At 40.7% G+C, this 19,066-nt stretch overlaps 1 protein-coding gene across 1 annotated transcript in view; it reads right to left on the bottom strand.

The window, feature by feature from the left end:
• E2F8 (E2F transcription factor 8) overlaps positions 1 to 17,045 on the bottom strand; it is a 28,496-nt gene extending 11,451 nt beyond the window's left edge. Inside the window, exons 1-11 of the mRNA XM_044437205.1 lie at positions 16,987 to 17,045; positions 14,029 to 14,289; positions 13,536 to 13,692; positions 12,226 to 12,531; positions 11,202 to 11,363; positions 7,892 to 8,029; positions 5,577 to 5,789; positions 4,401 to 4,479; positions 3,387 to 3,906; positions 1,964 to 2,176; positions 394 to 526 (exon numbers count right to left, since the gene is read on the bottom strand). Coding sequence (XP_044293140.1) covers positions 394 to 526; positions 1,964 to 2,176; positions 3,387 to 3,906; positions 4,401 to 4,479; positions 5,577 to 5,789; positions 7,892 to 8,029; positions 11,202 to 11,363; positions 12,226 to 12,531; positions 13,536 to 13,692; positions 14,029 to 14,289; positions 16,987 to 17,034 — 2,230 coding nt within the window. The 5' untranslated portion in view covers positions 17,035 to 17,045. The remainder of the gene's footprint in view (positions 1 to 393; positions 527 to 1,963; positions 2,177 to 3,386; positions 3,907 to 4,400; positions 4,480 to 5,576; positions 5,790 to 7,891; positions 8,030 to 11,201; positions 11,364 to 12,225; positions 12,532 to 13,535; positions 13,693 to 14,028; positions 14,290 to 16,986) is intronic.
• Positions 17,046 to 19,066: the final 2,021 nt, after the last annotated feature.

The following is a 19,066-nucleotide window of genomic DNA, read 5'->3' as shown; positions in this document are numbered from 1 at the left end:
AATATTGACTCAGATTGACTCAACACAACTTCTAAAAGCATGCAAACGGGGTTTTATCTGAAGATTTACTCTAATTGTGGGCCTATAGAGATATATAAAAGACATTTGAGATGTAGCACTAAAGTACAGAAAAGTTGGAGGTTACCAGCAGCTCTGCCAGAACTGATTAACTCCATCTTCCTAGACAAGCTTCCATTACGAAAGCTAGACAAGGACACAGATAGCAAGAATAAAGGTACCATAGGTTTATGTCACCTTAAGTACTGGCAAGTTCTCAGATTTATAGCGGATGCACTTTCTGACCTCAAGCCCTGCATCATTATCAGCTGACAGGAGGCGTCAGTAGCCACTAATTCAGGAATAATACCAGTGACATTGTCCATGAACACACACCAACAACAGAAGAGCCGCAGGATTCCTGTTCTGCTGGGGGGACCTCAGCTTTTTCCTGGTTCGAGAGGGTGGTCCCGCTGACAAACCTGGTGCACTGAGGAAGAGGTATAAGGAAAGCTGAAGGAAACCAAGTCTGAAAAAAAGGAAGAATATCATATTTACATCCACAGAAATAATAAACACACCTTACAGATAACATGGACCTAGGATGATTTTTCAGTCTCGTATACAACAAAGGACTAAGCTAAATGTAGCATGGCAGAACCATGACTGGAGCTTCCAATGTGAAGTGTCTGATCCTGCTTAATCTTGGAAGCTAAGTAGGGTCAGGCCTGGTTAGTATTTGGATGGGAGACTTGAGTCCTGCATTGAGCAGTGGGTTGGACCCAGTGGCCTTCCAGACCCCTTCCAATGGTATGATCCTCTTCTATTATATTCTACACTTAAAAGCAGTTGCTTGGGCTGGGGGAAAGTGCTGTGGCACTAGGGAAGGGGAATATAACTTTCCTTGCCATTTTCTAGGTTTTCCAAGCTGCAGTTACCATGAGATGGGGAGAGAGAAGGTAGGTCCCCACTTCACAGCTTTGAAAAAGAGGGATAAGAATACCACCATCCTGATTTAGGACTCCTGGAGTTTCTTTTAAACAAATAAAAAGAAATTGAGAGATCCAACCATTTTTCTTATTCAAGATTTCCTATAGTCTCTGGCCTGCTCTTCATTAGTGAATCAAGACTTTAATTAATGCCGCAACAGAGAACAAGGACAGCCAGGCATCCAGAATCAAAAGAGAATATGGCAGTTGTGTTAGATACCTATGGAAAGCCAATATGTAACTGACATTACAAGCAATTCTTAGCTTTAGTATTCATGGACATTACAGTTGCATAAAATGATACATCAACAGCAATTCAGAGTTCGTCTCATATTCAAATTACGTCACACTTCTAAATTTTTGCTTTTTCTGTGGCCACATCAAAGGATGAAGCCCTCATATACACCAGATAGTGCAAAACCAGACAGTAAATAATCAAGATGGAAGAATAAATTGGTGGGGTAGAGATAAACATCACATCATATTCTACTTCGAAGAATGATGTAGTCCTGTCTCTGTGCTTGTAATCACACAGAATATTAAGCCAAATTGTTCTTTGGAATCCTAGAATCTTACACTTGGGTGATAATTTAGATTTAGGACACTTCCCATTACACTATTTTGTTGAACTGCACTACACATCCACCGCTGTATTCTGCAACCCTGCCCACTGATTGCACATTACTTGGGCCAGGGCAGAACTGCTGTCCAGAAAAGCAACCAGAGTCTGCAGGCAATACAGGATAGAAGATTAGACCAAAAAACCTACAATATCACAACAAAAATAAGAACAGCAGGGAGGTGTATCCACGGGATACAGGCAGGTACTGTATATTCTACATTTGCCTTACAAAGTGAATATCTAAAATACTTTGGTAACCTGGATCAGAACAAAGCATGTACTAATACCTGGTCCTTAGACAATTTTAAGAAATCCAAGGAGCAAATCAGAGCAAAATGCTTGCAGAGAAGTATACCTTAAGCTTATGAGCGACAAAAGCTGCAGGTATCCCCTGTGCGATGGCAATTTTATCATATTTCAAAACATCTTCCTGCTTCTGTTGCTCAGGTTGATATTCCAAGTGCTGATCCATTTTTTCCGATTGTTGTCTTGTCGGTGAAGTTAAGTCTTCTTGGCCCAGATGGAAAGTTAGGGAAGATTGGGCTTTTTTACTCATAACATGTTCTCCCTAGAAAACAAATGAAAAAAAAAATTACAAAAGGCTAGCTTAGAGAGACGTTACATGTCTACTCTGAATATATATAGGTATTCACCCCTTCAGATAAGTAATACTTCATATGCTTTCTCCCTTACAGATCTGCTTTCCATACAGAGGGAGATGCTATTTAATATTTATTTAATTATTAAAAGCTTTTCTATCCCGTCCCCTACAGAACGTCTCAGTATGGCTACAGAATAGGATGGTACTAACAGATGTTAGTACAAGAGACACTGAAACACAGTTTTCTTCCAGTACAGTTCTATGTTCTTTCCTTGAACACTGAACTGTCTTCTTGATTTTCTCCTTAGCTTGGGCGAAGGGTAATCCTTTGTCTTCTGAAACAGAGTTTCAGCCATTAATAATTTTACTGCAAATATCTGCATTTGTGCTTCCAATCCAGTGGAAGTGACTTGTTGTATCAAAGCATAGAGCTACATACCAAGAATGTTACACTCTGCACTTCATGGGTACCCCCACAATTCCAACCTCTCCTCCCAAAGCTAGCTTCCATGTTGGAACTGGGTAGGTGAACTACCTCTTTCTGCCCTAATGCACTCCCAGCAAGGGCAAGTCAAAGCATGAAGAGGCAGCTCATTCCCAAAATTCTTTATGGATAAAAGAGTCAGCATCTTTGACTGAAAACTGGCTGTTGTTGTCCAAATATTCCAGGACCTTTGGGAAAAACTGTCCCCTTGAAAAATGCTTATACTCAAGAAGAAGATAGGTATAGTATCCAGTGGAATGCCCTCCAAATATTTGGATCCATCACAAATAAGTCTTCCCCACAAAGTCTACAAAACCATGCAATAGCAATAATGTTGTACTATTTAAAATATTTATATCCCACCTTTTCTCCTTGCAAGGAACTGAAGGTGCCTCTAAGACTCTGATCAATAATTATTTTTCTTGCCTGCCTACTTTGAATGGCAGACTGAGAGTGAAGGGTGATGGGTTACCCATGTGCTAAGTGGACTACCACAATTTAATCTAGTTCTTCTTCTCACTCTTATCCCACAACAACCCTGTGAGGTAGGTTGGGCTGAGAGTATGTGACTGGCCCAAAGTCACCCACTTAGTTCCATGGCTGAGCAGAGACAAGAACCCAGATTGCCCCGTCCTGCACTCTTAACCACCACACCACACGCGGCTCAGAAGTACACAGTTTAATACTGCTTACCAGAAGCACATCTTGAAGCTCCACCTCTTCGCTCTTACATTTTTTAGTTGGGCTCTCCTCCAGTAATGCATTACACCTCTTAAAACATTTCTCAGGCACCAAAGCATCTTTTGTACCCTCCTGCTGCTCCTTAGCCAGACAGAGGTTCTGGTCTTGAGCAGTAGCATCATTTCTTTCTAACCTGCTGCCATCGTCCTCAGTAAGCACCTGAGCAGGGACTGCTTGTGACCTCGCCGCTACTGGAGACGCCTTTCTAATTGCACTAGCAGAGGGAACGGGCTGTATTGCAAGGCCTGGGTTGCATGCAGTCACTATCTGTGTTTGGGAAGGATGCAAATACACTGCATAGGGCATACTAGAATGGATAGGGGATACTGCTGCTGGAGACATTGAGGAGGTCATCAGAGGTAGCATCTCAGCCTGAGAAGGCAACAGGAATGGTCTGGCTTTCAAACAGGGTTCAAGAGGCAAAGCTGAAGCACATGGAATGTCCAGTTTCACATTTCTATTTTTTATTTTCCTAGGGAAAGACATTCAGTGTTAGAATATTTCCACCCAAAACTCCAAGACAAGCAGAACTGACTCTGCTTTATTTATTAAATTAATATCCCCTTTTTCTTTTAAAGAATTCAAAGCAGTTTGCACCATTCTCCTCCTGCTGCTGCTCCCAATTGTATCCTCACTACAACAACCTGTGAGGTAGGTTGGGCGGAGAGTTTGTGACTGGCCCAGAGTCACACAGTTGACTCCACGGCAGAGGAGAGATCAGAACCCAGATTGCCCAAGCCCCAGTCCTGCGCTCTTAACCATTCCACCACACTGGCTCTTGGTTTATTCAGGAAAAAAAAGTCCAGCAAACTGGAAGTGTAACCCAAGTCCCACTGGGAACTGCTAGAGTTATTAGCTGTGATGATTTTAACTGATAAACTGTCCTTAACTATGGCACAAAGCAGTATCAGTGAAGAGCCTGATGTGCATCAGAAAGGCACTACCCCATTTCGTCTATAAACATACCGTGACTGCTCATCTAATTGCTGTTTGCAGATTGCTGCAAGTTGAGCCATCTTGTTTGGACAGCTTAATGGAATGTGACCTTTTGGAGAAAAGAGAATTGTGAAGGCATTTTACTGAAACCATAGCATTTGTATAGTTCATGGCTGCATGATTCATAGCTCGTGGAATCTTCTTCCTGGGCTCATTACAGGTAGCTTTCATATGGAACAGCCTATGGCCAAGCCTCATGCATGCATTTGGGTCAGCTGTACAGCCACTGCCACAAGACCACGTGGAATTCCTCATATTAAGATCGTTGGTCCGATTTCAGTCATTTGGCACTCATTTTGAAGGGCTCAATTTTCTCCCCCTGACAACACAATATCTCCGCGATCGGAGAGATTTGCTGCACTTTATTTCAACGCCTTTTTGACATAAGCAGAAAGATCCAAAATTAAGGCTGTGCATGCCCCTAAGATTACTATAAGTTATAGTCTTTCCGCATGAAGTCTCCAAAAGAAGCCAAGCATAGTAAGCCTGCTCAGAAGGAAGGAACTTGAAAGCACACACACCGCTAGTCGATATTTCAATAGCATCTCCAGAAAATCATGGATCAGAGTTGATGATGTGCTTTGTGAAATGCAACAGCTCATTGTGGGAATGAACTACAGTGGGCTGGCATGTTGTAAGAGCCTGACTGCTTCCCACAGGCTGCTGTTGTTTTTATTACAACAAGCTGCCTGAGAAACTATGGTTTTCTCCAAGTGTGACTTGTACTGAATCTGGGAGAACTAGGTCATCGTGGGTTGTGGGGATTAGGTAGCAAGCTCACAGACAAGATCAGCAAGCCAGACCACTCCCAGTGATAGCCCCTCCAGTGATACCCGGGTGGCACATGGGAGCATCAACACTGGTTTACCACCCTTTTATTAGTATGTTTTAATTCCCAGGAACATGTACAACTGTGTAACTAAAAGAAAAATGCCAGTGTAACTAAAAGAAAAAGAAAAGGCCATTTTGCACACAGTTGCCAGAGATCTGTCAGTTGTCAAATTGTCAACGGAAAAGCACTGTAAAGGGAAAAAAGCAGCAAAACCGCTGAACTGACAGTTCTCAGTGTCTTCCACATTTTCAATACTTTGCTGAATTTTCCACTTAGCATGACTCGTGAACATGCCCTGTATCTTAACTACATACTTGTATTTTTCTTGATGGGGCTACTTGGAGCAGAACGAATCTTTCTCCAATCACTTCGCATACTCTTAGCCACTTTGATTAAGGATGAATGCCGTGTGAAGCCTTGCTTGTTTCTTGCATGGAAGAGATTCTTGGAACAATTTTCTTTGGAAAACTTCCCTTCCACAGGACGAGATGCACCAACCATAGCAGCTGTAAGTATGGGTTGCGGACCTGTAAATCAATCATGCACAAAGTTGTTTTTTGTTTTTCTGAAGGACCATGTTAAGTCATTAATCCTCTGTTTGGACAAAGAGATATTTAAAAGTGATTATGGGCAGGGTGAGGTATGACTCTAGAGGCGGACAAGCCAGTTGAGGATTAGAGCAATTAGTCATCTCGCACCTGTTCCCTCTTCTGGCTTGCCTGCCACTCAGAAGGTTCTTGATTATCCTATCAGTCTGTCCTCCAGGTTGCTGGCATTGCTATTAAAAGCCAGTGTGGTTCAAAATAGAATCCCTATCATTGATGAAAGCATCATAGATGAGGGGCCTGACCTGGTTTGTTGTACCTAGATGTGGCTTGTTGAATTGGGAGAAAGGATAGACAGGGGCAGTATGACCCTGTTAATTCTCTTAAACCACTCAGAGACATTTCATATAATTGACTATGGCTTCAGTCTGGGTAGACCATCAGAGCTGTGGGTTCGAGGCATAGTTTTGCAGTACTACTTCTTATACATAGGTGGCTAATTCCAGAAAGTGGTGCTGGGGGACTTCTGCTTGACCTTTTAGAAACAGTATGTTGCAGTACCATGGAATTGCATCTTAACCCCCATGCTGTTTGACATCTAAATGAAACCATTCAGAAAGATAATTCAGAGTTTTGGATTGAGGTGCAATCGATATGAACATGACACTCAGTTCTCTCTTTCATCAAATCCAGAGACACAGTGGATGCTCTTAATCTGTGTTAAGATAATGGTCAGGCTGGTCAAAACATCCAGGTTCAATCAATCAGATAAAACAGAAGAAGAGCCTGGGTTTGCATGACTGGGAAAGAAAATAAGCGATGCTGCATGCAGATGGCTCCATCATCTGAACCCAGCAAGGATGAGTTGTCTTGAATAACTTATGTCATTGATTTTCAGTCCACTTCCACGCCCAACTTAAAATTCTGCTTACCATTTAAATCCCGAAATATCTTGTGGCATATTACCGAAAGGATCACCTCCTCCCGTATATTCCTACTAGAACTCTGAGGTCCTTTTTGGAGGCCCCTTCTGCGAATGCCACCTACCAAGCCAGGTCCAGCAGGCGGGTAAGAGGGAAAAGGCCTTCTATGAAAGCAGTGCAGCTGTGGGATGCCCTCCTCAGAAGGGTCCCCCTGGCTCCTACTTTGTATCTTTTTCAACAGTGAATGTTGAAGACTTTTTCAATTCAAGATTCATGTGAGGAGGAGGGGTATCTTCGTTCAGAATAGAGCTGCCAGGAGGTTAGCGGGGACCAGACAGTATTCACATATATTACCAGTTCTCTATCAGTTACATGGGCTGCCAGTTGAAGCCTGGGTCCAATTTAAGGTGCTAGTTATAACCTATAAAGCCCTAAACAGCTTGGGTCCGGGATACCTGAAGGAATGCCTTCTTCCCTATGTGCCCTCCCACCCCTTGAGATCTGAGGTGGAGGTCCTGCTCCAGGAGCCCTCCTTGAAGGAGATTAGGAGGTGAGTACCTGGAGAAGGGCCTTCTCTGTGGTGGCACCCCAACTATGGAATATGCTCCCCAGAGAGGTTTGCCTGGCACTGATGTTATATTCCTTTTGGCGTCAAGCAAAAACCTTTTAATTTTCCAGTTATTTTAATGTTTAATTGATTTTAACTGGGGCTTTCGTATTTCAATTGTTGGGTGCTTGGTGTTTGTTTTATTCTACTCATTTTTTGTAAGCCACCCCAAGATGCTTGTAGCAGGATAGGTTAGAAAAGCTTTTAATAAATAAATACATTTTTAAAAAATCTTTGATAGCTTTTTTATAGACTTTGAAAGTTTGGTTTAAGGTTTAGAGACTTACATGTGTTTAAAGTTCATTCTGAGTCTCCACTACAATGTATTCCATGGTGCAATTGTATCTTTATTATTTATATTGCATTTTAACTAGTTTATGTCTGCAGCGAAGACAACTTCAGTTATGTGGTGGCATAGAAAAACCACTAAATAATTATAGAATTATTACAGAAAGGGTTCTTTTAGTGTTAGGAGCAGGAATCAAGTGAAGCAGGAGAAGAAAGCTTTACAATTAAAACTCTAATCTAGAGTGCAGAAGCAATAACCCACCTACCCTGAATATCTGAAAAAACAGCTGGTCCTGTCCATTTAAATGCTGGCTTGCGGCCCTTCTCTTCTGTAACATGAACCTTCTCGATCAGCTCAAGGCTACTGAGAACATTAGCAATATCATACAGCCGCCGAATTTTAGCTGAAATGTTAAGAGACTAAATCATTATTAAACATAGACAGACAGTCCAGATCAGTCTTTCCATCCTCCCATCCAAATTTTGTTTTAAACACCTAAGATAAGAGCAGCTAGATCATTTCTGCTTCAGGAAGCCACGAACGTGACATGACAGGCTTATGTGCATCTTTACAGGGCTTGCTCTCTTTGACACAGACAAGTTCAACATTTTAAAAGTTCAACATTTTTTCAGGGCATGGAGGAAAACAATGTGGAGGCGCTAGTGTCTGCGCAGAGAGCTGCCAAGGGTGAAATTGGGGTGAGGCACCCCAAACGTTCTTACTTCGTTTGTAGGAACTGGGATCTCATTACTTTCCTGTGGTTCATGACAACTAGCACTTCTAAGACTGGAGAACATGCATCCCAAGAATGTCCCTGTGGAAGGCCATTCTCAATTCAAGTTGTAGTCATTCGGATACTGTTTCTTTCCCAAGGTCACACCAACTAGTACCTAAAGACTGCACCACATGTAACTCCTTGTTTTATTAGATGGAAACTGGAATGAGTACAGCTTCTATTTGATATTTATCTGTAGCAAGCTGGAATTGCTATTCTCCAGAGCCAAAATGAATGCTGCAGAGCAAGGAAAGTGTATGGCAGGGTTAGCCATCATAAAATCATAGAACAGCAGTTGGAAAGGGCCAGTAAGATCATCAGGCCAAACCTCCTACTCAGTGCAGGACTCCAAGTTCAAGCATCTCCAACAGATGCTGTCTCTCCATGTCTTTAATGTGAAGGAGTGTGGAAAAGCTCACAAGCTCCCCAGGTATTTGGTTATATTGATGTAACAGTCAGGATGTTTTTCCTGAAATTCTGGCAGAATCTGGTTACCTGTAACTTGAGTCCAGTATCCGTGTCCTGTACTCTGGGGTGATCAAGAAGTGATTTTGCCTCTCCTCTGTGTAATAACATTTCAACTCTAACTTTTTAAGTACTTGAAGCGAGCTATCATATCCCCCCACAGTCTTCTGTTCTCAAGGCTAAATATGTCTAATTGTTTCAGCCTCTTCTCATGGTGTTTTGTTTCCACTTCCTTCATCATCTTTGTTGCCCTCCTCTGAAACTTTTCCAGTTTCTTAAATTCTGGTACCCAGAATTGGATGCAACACTCAAGATGAGGTATAGAGGTGCAGAGCAGGAGGGAACTATCATTTTATGTAGGTGGAAGTGATACTTCTATTAATACAGCCCAAAATACCAGTTCCTTTTCTTGCAGCCACATCACACTGTTGACTCATATTTAGCTTGTGATCTGCAACAAATCTAATTGGCAATATTGCTGAGCCAAGTATCTCCCACCTTGTCACTACACATTTGGTTTCTTTTTCTAGGTGCAGAATTTGACATTTGTCCTTTTTGTTTCATTCTGTTGCTTTTAGCCCAGGTCTTCAAACTATCAAAAGCCCTTTGAATTTTGTTTCTGTCTTTCAGGGTATTAGCTAACCCACCCAAGCTTCACCTCTTCATCCAAATTATTAATAAAAATGTAGAAGAGCACTGGTCCAGGACTGAACCCTGTGATGCCCCGCTTGTTACCTTTCCTTAGTTTGAAAAAGTGCCATTGGGAAGGACTCTGAGTCTGATTCTGTAGAAAACCATGGATCCACCTGATAATTTTTCATCTAGACAACTTTTAGCTAGTTTGCTGATCAGAATAGGGAGTATCCTGGGCAATGCATCTTTATAGTGTCCAGGACTGCCAACAGCAGTTCTCTTTTTCCACTACGTCACCCTATCTGCCACAGAGAGAGGTGAGAGTCTGGCATTACTGCATCTGTTTGGGAAGAGAGCATGGCCCAGAACAACAGAGAGAGGGGAGCAAATGGCTGCAAAAAGCTGAGCCATAACGAGGGCATGACAACATGGCATTTACTGCCATCACATTTCAACTAAGGTGCCATACTCTCTGCCGAGAACAGGTACCTTACAGACCATATTTTCATGAACTGAATCCAAAGAAATAGCCTCTTTCCTCTTTGCCCATAGCCACCTCTATCATACTATTATTTATTTGATTGATATCTTGCCTTTTTCTTATGAAGAAATCAAAGTGGCTTACATCATTCTCCTCCCACTCATCCCAATCGTATCCCCTCTACAACAGTCCTGTGAGGTAGGTTGGGCTGAGAGTCTGTGACTGGACCAAAGTCACCCAGGTGGCTCCATGGCTGAGCAGGGACTAGAACCCAGGTCGTCTGAGTCTCAGTCCTGCACTCTTAACTACTGAACCACACTGGCTCTCAACTGAGAATGGAGGCAACATACTCTTTCTTACAGAACAAAACAAACTGGGAAGTGTTACAGAGCATGATAAGCCTATCATGAATCTTTAGAAAGTCCAGACTCACATGTTGACCTGCTTTTGGTGTCACCATCTAAGTCTGTGATATGTTGATTTACTGGACCAGGAATAAACTATGCACCTGCATGTTCTCTTCCAAGCTTGCATGCTTGGCTTCTGTGAAGATACCTGGCTTCCTAAACCAGGAAGAGTTTATACATCATAGAAAACTAATTGAAGAAATCAGGCTCTTTTTGCAGGGTTTGGACATGTGAGAGGATTAGGGATAAGGAGGAATAAGCACCTGACTGCAGTCTGCAATATGCCAGCTATGTGCTTTGTTCAAATGTCATGTAAGTGATGGCTCATCCTGACTGCCTTGTGTGCTTCACTGCTTCTTTCCTCCTTGGGGCCATGCCAGGAAGGATCAGAAGTCTTTGTTCTGTGTCTGATTAATGTGAGGGATGTGAAGCTGGCTGATTTTAACAAACTACAGTTAAGGTTTAAGAAAGTTTCTGGTCTGGAAGAAACAACAAACTATAGTTAATTAAAAAAAAATCCCTCTCCTGGCAGCCAACAAATTGGAGTTGGGGGAGTATATGAGACAGGAGCACATTGCAGTGAGCTCCCATTATGATAAATTACAGTTTATCATGTGCCTGCACACAGCCAGGGGCTTAGCTCATCTGGGAAGACATATGAGCCAAGAAAAGCTGAATTAGCAATAGGCTTGCCACTTTTTTCCATATGTTTATGTTCTTGTATGAATGGATTACAAAAAAAATGACAACACAACAAAGCAAGCAATCTTATTTAAAGCAAAAATGACAGACAGACCCAATCCCTCTTACTTACTTTTGAACTTGCTTTTATCTAAGTACTCAACATGATCTTCTCCGATCAAAATTTTAGCAGCAACTTCAAGACTCACAACTTGGGAGGTTGATACCAGAAACAACATCACAAATTTCTGGCTCATCACTCTTAAAGATTTGTCTTTACGACTATTTACTGAAGCTGTGAAAGAAAGAAATTGATATAGCCAAAAGGAGAAACTAGTCCAAGCTGTAACACCTGTGGAATTAAACATTGTTCCTAACTCATCTGGTGGGCAGGCCAGCAAAAACTACTGTTGTGTAACCTTGTCCTGAGCTGCCCAGAAGCAGCACTTGGTCAATCTGCAACCATTAACTTTTAAATAATAATAATAATAATAATAATAATAATATATGAGAGTCGGTGTGGTATGATGGTAAGACTGTAAGTGTGCTTGTCCCCACGTGGTCGTGAAGCTTCCCTGGGCAACTTTGAACCAGTCACAGACTCCCAGCCCAACCTCTCTCACATTTTATTGTGAATATAAAATGGAGCTAAGCAAGTCACCTTTGGTTCCTCACAAGAGGAAAAGTGGCAAGATATAAATGTGGTGTAATGATATTAACATATTTCTTAAGTAAGTTTGCTACTGATGAAAGAACACTTAATTAATACTATGCATTTCAATTTAGCAATCCTTACATTGATTATATCTGCATACGTGTAAACTTAAAATGCATCCTTTTTTAATATGATGCACACATGTGCCATACTGGGAAAGATCTTAGATACAATCTTTCTACAACTGGAAGGAAAAAGGAAAATGCCTTTTAAGATGGTGCTTACTTTCTCCTATCGTTACAATAGAAGTGGTACATGCTTTATTTTTCAGGAAGGTTAATCTAATCTGACCCTCTCCAACTTAGTGCTGTTCAGGCATTTTGGGCTACAGCTACCAGCATTTCAAATTCTGGCTAGGCTGAGTGGATTTTAAGTCCAAACCACCTGGAGGTCACCCTACTGGGGAAGGCTGACCAAGTTAACCCATTTAACAAAGACTTACCTGCTCGAAACTCCATCCCAGGAAGCTCCACAAAAGAAATGTCATTATGAAGGTTCAGCCCAACATGCTCACTCATCAGCTTCATTTTCTCACCATCGTCCACAGGCTCTTGTTCTGATTCTCGCTTTTTAATCAACTCAAGCTGCTGCATGTACTTGTTCTCCTCAGCCACCTTTTTCAAAAGTTGTAGTGTTGTTTTAAGATTATGACGTCCATGCCAAGAATACTTGTTTTTGGCAAGTCGACTCACCATGTGAAGACTCTCTAGCACATTCATTATGTCATAGATGCGCCTGCGTTCAACATCTGTGAGGAAGGATGAAAAATTATTTGTCCACTTAAGTTACTTTTACCTTGCTTTTTAGTCTGTTGAATTCCTGAAGAGGGTCACACTTAGAGAATTTTAAGAATACAATGCTCCAGAGGATGCCTTCTTAACCTCTGAAACCTTCAGAGGTTCTTGCAAAATGGATTGCTTCATCAGGTTACTAGCGACCATGGTCCTACTCCAAATTCTTATGGCTGCTGATATTGTATTATTGTATTAGTAATTTGTAATGTCATGGAACTGGCCCATTTAGAGACCAGTAACAGTCTCTAAATGCAGGCTACAACTCTTAACTAACTCATTACAGATGGACTGTAGTTTGAAATCCAACAGTATCTTGAGGACAGTGAACCTGTGGCCTTGGATTACAGAACAAAACCGCTGCCATAGTGTTCAGAACATTGACAAGACTGGAGGGTATGCAGGTCGCTTGTGGACACACTGACTGTGCTAATATAGCCTGTAAATGGACTATTACAAAATCTGTTTAGCATGTTGCTGCCATGATGGCTTGAGAAGGGAAAGTGCAGAACAGACCGACAATAATGTATCACCAGATTTCTTCACTCTGGCTCTAGCTACCACCCATCAGCTTCAGCTGCATACTTGCAATACAAGAATAATACTGACTGATGTCATAAGTTTGTTTTTGTATGGATTATCAGATTAATGCATGCATACCAAACTAAAAAGAATTATATGAACCAGGGACAGGCAACTTACAGCCGTCCAGATGTTTGGTCGCTCTTGTCTCCTCACTACTGATTATGCTGTCTGTATGCCAAAACAACTGAGGAGGCCACAATTTGACCACTTCTAATAAGCCTGCTCATCTGTTTTTGATCTTGCCCATCACTATTTTGGCTGAACAACAGCTGCTGAAGTAATAAGCTCTGTTAGTGCATTGCTAACCATTTTTAATACTGTGAACCAAGTTGTGTTTCCTCTGGCTACAAATACCAGAGCCCAGATTCAAACTTACTAAGCTCTTCAGCTACTTCATCAAGGCAAATTTCATTGTTTTTAGAAGTACTTGGATAGCTAGGATAGCGAGCTAAAAATTTGTGACACAGCAACCCTAGGCTTTTCTCTTTACGACTTGGTTGGGATTTCTCATAGTCATCTCCTGAAAAATGGTCCTGCAAAAAAGACAGAAAGGAAGAATAAAGCAGCAATTAGCCCTATATGAAAATATTAAGGTTTGACAGATTAAGTATCAGCGACTAATGAGTAATTCTAAGTGCCTACGTCTAGGACAGCTGGAAGCCTCAAAATAATAGAGCTACCATGCAGGGTCTGCCGTGTATATACTATAAATCCGAAAAATAACCAGCTTTTCAGACTTCAGGTCTAACACGGGAAATTGGAACGAGCAAAGTAGCAGCTTTCCCAGGTACTTTTCAAGTAGCTATGTTAACGTGCAAGTATATACTGTATGCCACAAATCCTTATAACACAACAACAAAATGTTTTGCCTCAGGGATTTCACTTCTGCTGTCTGTCAGTCTCTTTTCCTGTTCTCGATTCCTAATCTCAGGACTTGCTGCACTGATCAGCATTTTAAGGTTAGCTGTTGGCGTCCATGGGTCTCCAGGAGAGATATCATTAGGCTTTGGTGGTGTTGTCAGATGGCCGAAAGCAGCAGGCTGGATCTCTGCCAGGAGCTGATTGGAGGTAGCTGTCTGTTTCAGAGGTGTTTTCACTGTGCTTTCATGTGCTTCAAAAGGCTGATTTTCCTGGGCCAAAAAAAGAAACAGTATGACTCAACATCACAGTAACACTTTGCATAAAAACAAGGTTGAATCAACAATTAGAATAATGCTTAACGCAACACAGTAAGTGTTGCCAAAGGATACATACATTTAAGGCACAAGAAAGAAAGAAAAATGTTCAGTTCTTATAAGAACAGAAGTGTGATGCATTTTGTAGAGGAAAGGAACATATATATATACACACAGATACACATTCCATAAAAATCAGTACAATATAGGAAATGCACGTATATGAAAATACAACTTACCAGCAATTATATATAGGCTTCAGCAGTACTGGACCAGGGTTGCCATTTTAACAGCACAATGCATGTCTTATCAGAACATAAGTTCTAACTAATAAGTAATAAATAAGTAAGTCCACAAATCCCAGTATATCTCATCTAGCATGACTGGCCGGGGCATGCTGGGAACTGCATGACTTTTTTCTGACTAAACATTCATAAGATAATAGTACCCTTAATTCCTACTGGATTTTGTGGGATAATAAGTATTTAGGACAGCCTTACCAATTTTGATTAGAGCAGAACTACATGTTACCCGGTAATGGTAAATGGTACCTGCCCATCAAATTTCTTCCCTTTTTTTACTTGTGTTCAGGTAAGACATGGCACACTTCCCTGTCCCTATTCACATGATCATATGGTAGGGGCAAGAAAACACTTCACTTAATGATCCAGGTAAGCTTCACTAAATACTGTGGGTGAGAGGACAAGCTTAAATCAGCTTAACACTTAAACACTTTTTAGAACCCGCAATCGCTTGGATCACTGAATGTATATTTACATACTATAATATTGGCAGTGGTCTGTGATGACTGGAGGCTTGGCCAATCTGCTCAATGCTAGGAATGACTGTGCTTTTTTCAGGCCTTGTTCCAAAAGTACTAAATTCCCACTGTACAAGAGGTGAGCATCACTAAGAAAATGGGAGAGGGACCTACTCACAAATGGGCAGTATTGTATATTGCATTGTACATCCTTGTGTGTACACACACACACTTTCTCTGAAAACCAATGCAACATTTGAAGAGTGGTGCGGACAGTTTGAAAGCAGCCTACTGTACCTAGTTAAAACAATTAGAAAAATTATCAAAAGTTAATCACCACGTTAGTTATCACCAAGCCAACCTTAACCTGTTCCATTTACCAAAAAAGGGGATAAATGGTTAAACATATATGCAAAAACAAAAATTAAGAAAAGTCAGGAAGCTAAATTCTGAAAAAGCTTGACACACAGTTGAACTAGTATTTGATGCATTAGTAAGTACAGCCAAGTTGCAATTAATGCAAGTTCAAATAATGCAATATTTGATTTAGTGCCAATTGCACAATTGATTGTGTTAATGTGAGCCAAATATCAGTTAATGCAAGGCTAGTATATGCACAATTGAGGTTACTGGGTTGTTGTTAGTGTTTTAGACGCTGCTACTTCAGTGTTGCTGCAACAGTCTCTGAACTCTATGGTTTGTTAACCCAAGTTCCTGCTCCAGCCTTTTCATAGTCCTAAGAAAATAAATAGGGCAAAAGGCTTTATCTGCCACCATTTTGTGAGTGTGTAGCTATGGAGACCATTGTGAATCATAGATAATGAAGTAGCAAAATAGAACGGTACAGGAAGAGACAAAAGAGGGTGGTTTTATCCTTTTGATGGGTTATCACATGCATATGAAAGGTGTCATTAAAGCAACTGTATTTTTACTCTGTCACTTTAGTTAACAGTTTACAATGCCATGAAAAAACTACATCAATGTGCAAAGTATCTAGTTCATTGGTGTATATAATAATGGTGCTGTCTAGAACTACTCTGTGACTTTGTTAACAATAAATTTATATTACAAATATATTATTTATATCCTTTACTGTAATATTTCATTAATAAATTTGTAAACACTTATGTTTAAAAAATAATTCCAAATTTTCATTAAGCTAGAACTAATATTTTGCATGTATCCATAACTTTGAATAGTACAAATTCAACTGTGATCACTTCATGAGAATCATTACCCCACTAATCAACACCTAGCTGCATTTTCATCTTGCAAATTGCAAAACTCAGCTCACAATGTGGTTCAAAAGCCCACTCTTAATTTTTCTTAATTTAGATCTGTCCTTATCTTCAGTGTGTGTTCTGAATGTTGGCAGCTGTATACATTTAGTTGTGACCTGCACTGTATTTTATATATAGCTATTGAATACATGCAGCAAAAAGTTTATTTTATCAAAATTCCTTTGGTTCTGCCCCTTAAGTAAATTTCTGAATTGAATTTACTTTTCTTGAACAACATTATTCATTGCGGGGACCACTGTACCCCTTTGTGGATGGGGTTAGCATTGTGGCAAGATAGATGGAGTTTTGTTTCCATTTATTACAGGATCCATTGCCTTGTTCTCCACTATCTTCACAAATAACATGCCACCATATGGAAATGGATAGCCAAATGTTTAACCTCCTTGTGAGCATTTGACTAGTTTTATGTCAAGAATGATGTAAAACCAGAATGCTAAACCAAACCAGCAAATCTAGAACATAAGGCTGGCTGTTTGAATATACCTGTAATCCTCAGTCATTTACCCTGAAACTGCTTCAGCCATTCCTGACAACAGCATCTAATGTGTAGATCTCTCTGGGCTATAGAATAGATGGAGTTCATACAGTTACCTTGTCTTCAGTAGTTGTTTCATCGTGGCTAGCTTTTCTGGTGTTCATATTTGCTTTACTTGGATTTTACAAGAGTAGCAGGTTCAGCATTCCCGTCTAATAACATGTTAAGTATTCTGGGAAAGAAAGAAATATAAAGTGAAAATAGTTGACACATATAGCTTTAACATGGAAAACAGAAAGGAGTAAGAACCTTTATTAAAGGTGCTGAAATGAATTTGATTTGGGAACCTAGGTTATGTTACACAAATGTAAGACTTCTGGAATAAGTCAACTAAGTAACTAAGCCATAAGTATGTTTACTCAAAGACATTTCTCACTGAGTTTGACGCTTACCCTGTAGTAAGTGTACTTGGGATTGCAGGGTTTGTGGAGCATCTAACCCAATGTAGTAAATTACATTATACTTATAATTGTGTCTACACAAAAACTATTGGATTCATTCCATTCTATTTCCTAATATTAATTCTCACAAGGTTCTCATACATATGGCTATCTTTCTTTTGCAATCGTTGACACAGGTTTCTGCATTCTTAAATATTTCCAAATTGTGGCCATATGGCTTTAATAAAAAGCATTAATGTAGTCTGGTGGAGTCAGGAGATAATGTTAAGAGTATGTCTAGGTAAGTATTGACTTATTTAATTCTAGTTTAGTTTTAGTTTCCCTTACCTAATCAAGTTCAGATTGTGATGTTGAGATTGATTAAACAGAACGAGAACAATAAGAGAAGAGCATTGGACAATGGCAGAGAACAGTGTGAAACCTTTGGCTAAACCTGCTGCTAGGAAGTTTTATTTCTTGCTAACAAGATAAATTTGCTTCCTCCCCGCCCCCCATTTAATGGCACAGTGAATAATAGCAGTTTCACTCTGAGATAGATTGCGCTGTCTTCATGCTGTGACAACAGCAGCAGACTGAAGCAAAAATCACTAGACTGCAAACATCTTTGTAGTTCTAAGAATTGTGGCCTTATGTCATCTGCAGTATCACCATCCCAGCAACCCAGCACAAAGGTGATCATTCCTTCTCTACAAAACATACCAAACCTGCAACTTGTTTCTCAGGCTGAGTTTCCTTGTTCCTGTTCATGCAGTTGTAGAGAAACATATTTTACTGTGGAACAAAGGTACACATTCCATGGAATTCTTGTGCTGTGAAATAAAGGTGGGCCAATTACTTAACCCATGGAGTTCCTATACTCACAGGGCCAGTACACTTTAAAAGCAGCCTTTTCCTATTCCAACTCTTTAAAGAGGACATAGCATCATTTCATCTGTTTTGGAAAACTTTGTGCATAAATTACACTCCCATACCAATGCGTAAGGGTGCACATATGTTGTAAGAAGAACTAAAAACCCAGTCAGAGTGCCCTGTGCTACCTGTGCGATCCACTTCAGTGATAACTGTGTCACTACAAAAGAGAAGCGGTGTTAGGTCTTCCATAGTGAAAACAACCAAGGAAGTATCCAAGCAGATTATTCTATTGCAAGATTATTCTATTGTGAATAATCAGAAAGCATTGTGAAGCTATCCCATCTTTTCTTAGATATTTTCCATGCAGAAAAGAAAACACACACAGAGAATAAATAGGGCAGCCACCCCTACCCTACAGGAGTGCCCAGACCTCTTGCTGCCATCCAGACCTCTCCCCCCAGCTAAAATTCTATGAAGAAGGCCGAGCTACAGCTCATTAAGAACGTCACCCAGAGCATCCCAAAAGCCCCTTGCTAACTCTTTGAATAACTCCAGGAGAGATTACAAAGCGGACTGTGGCACTAACATTCACACCCCAGACGGCTGCTTCTTCTGATGCAACCAAGGGAAGCTACCACACTTCGACAACGCAGGCTGCTGTCCACAAATTCATAACCCCACAGAAACAGGATCAACTGGGGATTAATAAAAAGCATGCTAGCCCTCCTTTTTTCCAGTGTACCAGAAGCGGCGTCTGCACGGACCCAGTAAAAAGTTCACGAAGCCAAGGCAGCGTACCCAAAGATCAGTCAACATAGCTTAGCGAGCAATCCTAAGCACGTTAAGATTGGAGGGAGGAGCCCTACAGGTCCCTACAGTGGAA

Source organism: Varanus komodoensis, unplaced genomic scaffold (genome assembly GCF_004798865.1).
Source record: "Varanus komodoensis strain SLA01 unplaced genomic scaffold, ASM479886v1 scaffold3, whole genome shotgun sequence".
Lineage (NCBI taxonomy): Eukaryota > Metazoa > Chordata > Lepidosauria > Squamata > Varanidae > Varanus > Varanus komodoensis.
This window is presented reverse-complemented; position numbering and strand designations above follow the sequence as displayed.